Source organism: Xyrauchen texanus, chromosome 34, assembly GCF_025860055.1.
Source record: "Xyrauchen texanus isolate HMW12.3.18 chromosome 34, RBS_HiC_50CHRs, whole genome shotgun sequence".
NCBI classification, from domain to species: Eukaryota; Metazoa; Chordata; class Actinopteri; order Cypriniformes; family Catostomidae; genus Xyrauchen; species Xyrauchen texanus.
The window spans coordinates 1,438,302-1,445,801 of NC_068309.1; the positions used below are offsets into that span (position 1 = coordinate 1,438,302).

Here is a 7,500-nt window from a genome sequence, read left to right on the forward strand (position 1 = left end):
CACATACACACTCATTTACACATACACACTCATTTACACATACACACTCATACACACACACACACTCATTTACACACACACACTCATACACATACACACTCATACACACACACTAATTTACACATACACACACTCATTTACACATACACACTCATACACACACACTAATTTACACATACACACACTCATTTACACATACACACATACACACACACACACTCATTTACACATATACACACACACTCATACACACACACACACTCATTTACACATACACACTCATACACACACACACTCATTTACAGACACACACTCATACACACTCATACACACACACTCATACACACACACTCATTTACACATACACACACTCATTTACACATACTCTAAAGATACCAAACAAGCTTTATTGAGACAGACATCGAGCAGGAATGGTTATAAACACAACAGCAGTAAAACAGCGCCCCCCACTGGCAACTGTTATGAACAACATGGCATAAAAATGGCATTAAGCTTCAATAATTCCCTGCAGCTACAATACTGCGAGAACGAGACCGCAGACACGGTTTTATTTGTTGTTTACAGAGTCTAGAGCATCTCAGAGACCGGTGAGATATCTCACCACACTTATTTCATGAATATCTCAGAGTACGAACATGTTTACATCCATTTCCATGAAATCAATCACAGCAGCTTTAAATTATAGACTAAAGCTTGTTTAATAGTTTAATATCCCAAGTCATGGATATAGGAACTTACTAAGTGTACTATTGGTATTATATGGTTTAACAACAAATGTATGATTATAACTATTATAGGATGTTTATGATCTATCCCGTTGCATTATGACCTCTAGTTCCTCCAAGCTTCAGACTGTCGACATTATTTATATGAACATTTAAGTTTTAATGTCATCTCTAATATTGTCTGTTTATGGCAAATCAAATCATGTGAAAGTTGGCTGTAAAAGACGGTTGCAGAACACATCTGTCAAAGCACTGGATGGCCTTTCCTTTATACTGCTAATGAGGCATCTATATATGTATATCTATGACCACCGCTCATTGCTCACTAGCGCCACACAGTCACTCAGTGGTCAGACCGTGTCACTGCACCTCAGACACATTATTAACTCATCTCAACAAACAGTTTCTTTTCATACTTTATTTACGTAAGGGGGCAAAATGCATATTTAAAATAGGTACAATGGCTGGAAAAGCAGAGTAAAAGCAAAACTGAAGATTCAAAAATTACATTTTACATTTGTATGATATTGCTTTACATTTTTAAATATTTATTTGAACTCAATAAATACATGTGTCCTTTAGGCAAACATGCAGATGGATTTGCTGTCTATTACAATATAATACACATGAAAAATATCAGTTTCTATTATAATAATATTGCACATGTCTAGTGACTGGCTAGTTTTCGGGGTCTTCTCCAGTCATGTATCGGCATCTTTAACGGTTTTAAGGTGGAATAATTAAGGACTGTAGTGTTGTTGCAATGCAGCTGGAAACATGATGCATAGAACATGTATGACAATTAATATAATTAAAAGACATAAATCATAATATCAAAAGCTAAATACAGTACACGTGATGAAAACGTCAAATTAAACTGTTGTGCCCTTCTGCTGGTCTTGGGTCAGATTGATCAGAACAGTGTTCAGGGTGCGTTCAACGACACCAGACAGTACAGCTGTGAGTAAACATGGTGTCAGCGTCACAGTGACACAGTGAAATGAGTCACATCACACTCACTGTGGCCTTATTGACATATTCTTCATAACACAAGTGGATAAAGCACGTGACCATGAGTGACAGACTGTCCAATCAGCTCGCGGAAGGAAACAGATCTCAAAGGCGTTTCAGTGCTGGATGAGTTGATGTACAGTCAAACAAACACAGGCGTCCACTGGTCTATAGACATGGAAATGTAAGAAACTACGCAAACTTACAAAAAAAAGTAACAAGTAACGTGAGTGAATTCGGATCAAACGGAATTGACCGCAGCTAAACAAAGAAACTCTACAAGCAGATACAATTTAACAGACCTTAAAATCAAAACGATGATTGTGGTAAAACACTGGGCGATGTCGACACGCGTGTAACTGACGTGTTGAACTGTAGATCATATTTCACCCCAACAAGAAATTTGTATAATTTGCACAATGAAAATTTTTTTCGCTGTAAGCGATTTCAGCCGTTCTAGAATATCCTCAAGCTATCAAGATGAGCTGTTGAATTAGCCACGCCCCCTTTTCCATAAGTCCCGCCCTCTAAAGATACCAAACAAGCTTTATTGAGACCGACATCGAGCAGGAATGGTTATAAACACAACAGCAGTAAAACAGCGCCCTCCACTGGCAACTGTTATGAACTACATGGCATAAAAATGGCATTAAGCCTCAATAATTCCCTGCAGCTGCAATACTGTGTGAACGAGCGACATGATTGACAGGCAGAAAGCGTCAGAGACCGCTTATTAAGCACAAATAATTATACAAATTATTATTTTCATAAATTATTAAAGGAATATTCCAGGTTTGGTACAAGTTAAGCTCAATCGACAGCATTTGATTGCTACAAAAACATTTCTAAAAAATAAAAAATAAAAATAATCTGGGTTACTCCAATGGAAGTGAATGGGGGCAATCCGTATACAGGAGTTATAAAAACTGCTCTCTAACCCTTTCTGTGTCAAGTTATATTCAATATTTGTAAGTGTAATATCGTGATTATAGCGATTTGTCGTCATGGAGATAACGTTACACAGATGCGGTAAGTGATTTTATGACATTAAAATCATGTTAACACACATATTGTTTACATCTTGTGGCTGATAGTGGATTTTCCGTTACGATAACTAAGCTGGTGGAAAAGGCCGATAACCGATTAATCGGCCGATAGTTTTTAAAAATTAGTTTGATAGATTTCGTAATATTTTCTTGCTATGACGTGCGCCGACATCGAGTCTACAAGAGACTAACATGAATAAAATCCCAAAAGAAGTTTATCGTGCAACAAAAAAATCAAATAATAATAATAATAATAATCGGGAGAATTACGATTTTGTGTATAACGAGGGACTTTTAATTATAAAGAAGCCCAAAATACATCAGGGACTTTTATTTTATAAATGACAGACACTTGGGTCCCTTATAATGCTCTTTATGTAAGTATTTAACAAATTAAGCTTTTATAGCTGATATATTTCACATATGAGGTTTATTGATGAGGAATAAATATAAAAAACATCTTAAACTATCATCAAAGAATTTGTCGATAACTATCGGCACGATTAATCGGTAAAACCCAAATTATCCGTCTACACTAAACGGTGAGTATTTCAACGTTACAGATCGACCGCATTCACTTCCATCATGTCTCACTGGAACCTCAAGTTGAGCTTTTTTAAAGGAGGAACGAGTCGAAATTAATTTCTGTAGTAATCAATAGCCGTAGACCGATTAATCGGTGCCGATAGTTTTTATTGATTTATTATTTTGTACTCCTACAGTATAACAGCCACCTCAAGAAGTGAAATAAAATCAATCACTGACACCTCGTGGGGATTTAATCTGAGAAATATTCAACCATATTTGTATCCATTATGCACATTTTGTTATTTTGATTACGTAAAATACATTTTTATAAATTGAAGCGAGAGCACGCAAATAAAAATGTGACTATATAGAAACGTTCCCAGCACGAACATCGTGTGAATAATAATATAAAACCTCACCTGGTGATATATAAAATCCTCAGTCTGGCAAATAAAAGCGATAAAATTTTATTTGGTAAATAGAGCCAATTCTCCGTCATTTCAAAATAAGAGTCCTGAAATAAGAGTATTCTGGGCTTGGTTATATGTATAACTGTCTGTGCCCGTCGTCGTATTGGAAAGCATAAAAAATATTCTTAACACTATAAATTGATTTTAGAAACGATCGCCCATTAATCGGTTATCGGCCCATGTGACCCCCGTAGATATCGGTATCGGCAAAACCCACAATCGTCCATCTCTAGTAAATCAGCGTAAATAAAAGCAACGACCACAATGTATAAATAAGCTACTTTTCAATTCACATTAATGTGCTTAATTGTCATAACCATTTTAATGATCTTAAAAATAGGCGTTGTTTTCATAATAAGACAATTTGTTTAGATTTGGGGGTGAAATATGACCTGTTCTTGACCCGTCGCTCGATATCGCCAGCTTTTACCGAAACAAAACAACCTCCCGCTATCATATATAAAGACACAAATAGAAGAAAACAAAACAAATAAATGACTGGAATAACACTCCACAAACCGATTCAGTGAATGTTTGCTTCATTAATGTGTTCAGCTGTCAGTATTGACGTAATGCAGATCACGCGTGTCACTGAACACACGCAGCGGTTCAGCTCTCCCAGTCTGTGCAGGGCAGCGTCTCGTCCTCCGAGTCTGATTCGGGTGAAGCCTCTTTAATGCGTCTCAGTGCCTCGTGGATGCTGCGTGTCAGCGGGTCGGTGGAATCGTGCATCATCCCCTTCACGCCGCGCTCCTGTCGCCGCACTTTACGCAGCTTCACACCCTTCCTGATCTGAGCCAGAATGTTATTCCCGTCGTCCTCGTCCGGATCGGGAGCCAGCACGCGCAGCTCGGCCTTCCGCAGGTGGAAACTGCCGCGCTTCAGACTGGCTAAAACCTCGTCCATCGGAGAGCTCGCTGAGGAGGGAACGCAACGTTACTCACATGAAATGTGCGTCATGTATGACCTGTTTTCGGCAGGAGCCAAACCAGGGTTCACAAATTCAGTTTTCTCAAATTTAAGGTCATCTTAAATGGTATAACAAAAGTCTTAATTTTCATTTAAAGAGGTCTTAAATTTGGGGACGGAAAGACCGGAATCGTGTTTTAGCCCTAACGTGATGATTAAACTTTAAACGGCTACAATTGTTACAAATTTTTATCCCCAGTTTGTAACGCCCAATTCCCAATGTGCTCCAAGTCCTCATGGTGGTGTAGTGACTCGCCTCAATCCGGGTGGTGGAGGACGAATCTCAGTTGCTTCCGCGTCTGAGACCGTCAATCCGCGCATCTCATCACGTGACTTGTTGAGCGCGTTACCGTGGAGACATAGCACGTGTGGAGCCTTCACGCTATTCTCCGCGACATCCACGCACAACTCACAACACGCCCCACGAGAGCAGAACCACATTATAGCGACCACGAGGAGGTTACCCCATGTGACTATACCCTCCCTAGCAACCGGGCCAATTTGGTTGCTAAGGAGACCTGGCTGGAGACACTCAGCACACACCCCACCGAGAGAGAGAGAACCACATTATAGCAACCACGAGGAGGTTACCCCATGTGACTGTACCCTCCCTAGCAACCGGGCCAATTTGGTTGCTAAGGAGACCTGGCTGGAGTCACTCAGCACACGCCCCACCGAGAGCGAGAGAACCACATTATAGTGACCACGAGGAGGTTACCCCATGTGACTCTACCCTACCTAGCAACCGGGCCAATTTGGTTGCTAAGGAGACCTGGCTGGAGTCACTCAGCACGCCCCACCGAGAGAGAGAGAACCACATTATAGTGACCACGAGGAGGTTACCCCATGTGACTCTACCCTACCTAGCAACCGGGCCAATTTGGTTGCTAAGGAGACCTGGCTGGAGTCACTCAGCACACACCCCACCGAGAGCGAGAACCACATTATAGCGACCACGAGGAGGTTACCGCATGTGACTCTACCCTCCCTAGCAACCGGGCCAATTTGAATGCTAAGGAGACCTGGCTGGAGTCACTCAGCACACGCCCCACCGAGAGAGAGAGAACCACATTATAGTGACCACGAGGAGGTTACCCCATGTGACTCTACCCTACCTAGCAACCGGGCCAATTTGGTTGCTAAGGAGACCTGGCTGGAGTCACTCAGCACACACCCCACCGAGAGAGAGAGAACCACATTATAGTGACCACGAGGAGGTTACCCCATGTGACTCTACCCTACCTAGCAACCGGGCCAATTTGGTTGCTAAGGAGACCTGGCTGGAGTCACTCAGCACACACCCCACCGAGAGCGAGAACCACATTATAGCGACCACGAGGAGGTTACCGCATGTGACTCTACCCTCCCTAGCAACCGGGCCAATTTGGTTGCTAAGGAGACCTGGCTGGAGTCACTCAGCACACGCCCCACCGAGAGAGAGAGAACCACATTATAGTGACCATGAGGAGGTTACCCCATGTGACTCTACCCTACCTAGCAACCGGGCCAATTTGGTTGCTAAGGAGACCTGGCTGGAGTCACTCAGCACACACCCCACCGAGAGCGAGAACCACATTATAGCGACCACGAGGAGGTTACCGCATGTGACTCTACCCTCCCTAGCAACCGGGCCAATTTGGTTGCTAAGGAGACCTGGCTGGAGTCAATCAGCACGCCCTGGATTCAAACTCACGACTCCAGGTGTGATAGTCAGCGTCAATACTTGCTGAGATACACAGACCCGGCCAATTATCTGAATGATTATATTTATAATGATATAATCATTATATATTGCATTATTGCTATTTGAGGGTCTTTCTCAGTAAATATTTATAAATGCGATTTAAGCGATTATTAACTGGCCCCACCACACAACTGAAGAGGCGCGCACGACACTGTTCCAGTAAGAGTAAACACGAGTTGTGTTGGTGTTGTGAGTGTTTGTTCTGTCACCTCTCCTCCATTGGTTGGACTCCAGTGACGAGGTCTTCCTCAGCTTCTTCCTGGCGTTCTCCAGCTGACTGCTGTCGAAGAACCGAGCGGAGAACGGGGCGAGCGGACTCTCAGCTATGGGCTGCTGCTGGGGGCTGCTTGACTGGCACTGCCCATCTACGGGCATGTCCTCTAGAGAGGGAGGGGGTGGAGGAGGTGGAGGGGGAGGTGGGGGTGGAGGAGGAGGAGGAGGGGAGATGGGCGAGGTGGAGGAGTCCAGCAGCAGGAGCTCTTGGGCAGGAGGAAGTGATGCGTGCGCAGTGGCCGTAGGGGCGGGATCAGCGGCGGCCATGCCCATTGTGGGCAGAGACAGGAAACTGTCGGGTCTGCACAGCTCCAGGACTCCTGCGGAATGTTCTAAAGGCGCCGGAGCGTCTTCCGTCTGCACGCTAGCGGCCTGCGTCAGTGGCGGCTCCTGTCTCGCGGTGGTTTGGGCCGGACCGGTTTTCTTTCGGGAGTACGCCAATCGCAGGCGTGTGGATTTCAGAGTCACCTGACCTGGGTAACGCTGCGTGATGAGCAAAGATGATGGTTAGCAATAAAACCTCTAAAATGAGAACAGTGTACATATATGTGTACTAATCCTAAAAATGTGTCTCTCTCTCGGGTCAACAAGAGGAAACGTCTGACCTGTTTGAAGCTGCGCAGTCGATCTAGAGTTCTCTGTCTCTCCTGACTGACTCGAGAGATGCGCTGCTCTTCCTCCTCCTCTTCAACCTGTCAAAACACATCATGTAT

At 43.4% G+C, this 7,500-nt stretch overlaps 1 protein-coding gene across 1 annotated transcript in view; it reads right to left on the reverse strand.

The window, feature by feature from the left end:
* Nucleotides 1-495: 495 nt before the first annotated feature.
* LOC127628182 (junction-mediating and -regulatory protein-like) overlaps nt 496-7,500 on the reverse strand; it is a 38,403-nt gene continuing 31,398 nt past the window's right edge. The window contains exons 8-10 of the mRNA XM_052104911.1: nt 7,393-7,479; nt 6,724-7,270; nt 496-4,718 (exon numbers count right to left, since the gene is read on the reverse strand). Of these exons, the coding sequence (XP_051960871.1) occupies nt 4,411-4,718; nt 6,724-7,270; nt 7,393-7,479 (942 nt within the window). The 3' untranslated portion in view covers nt 496-4,410. The remainder of the gene's footprint in view (nt 4,719-6,723; nt 7,271-7,392; nt 7,480-7,500) is intronic.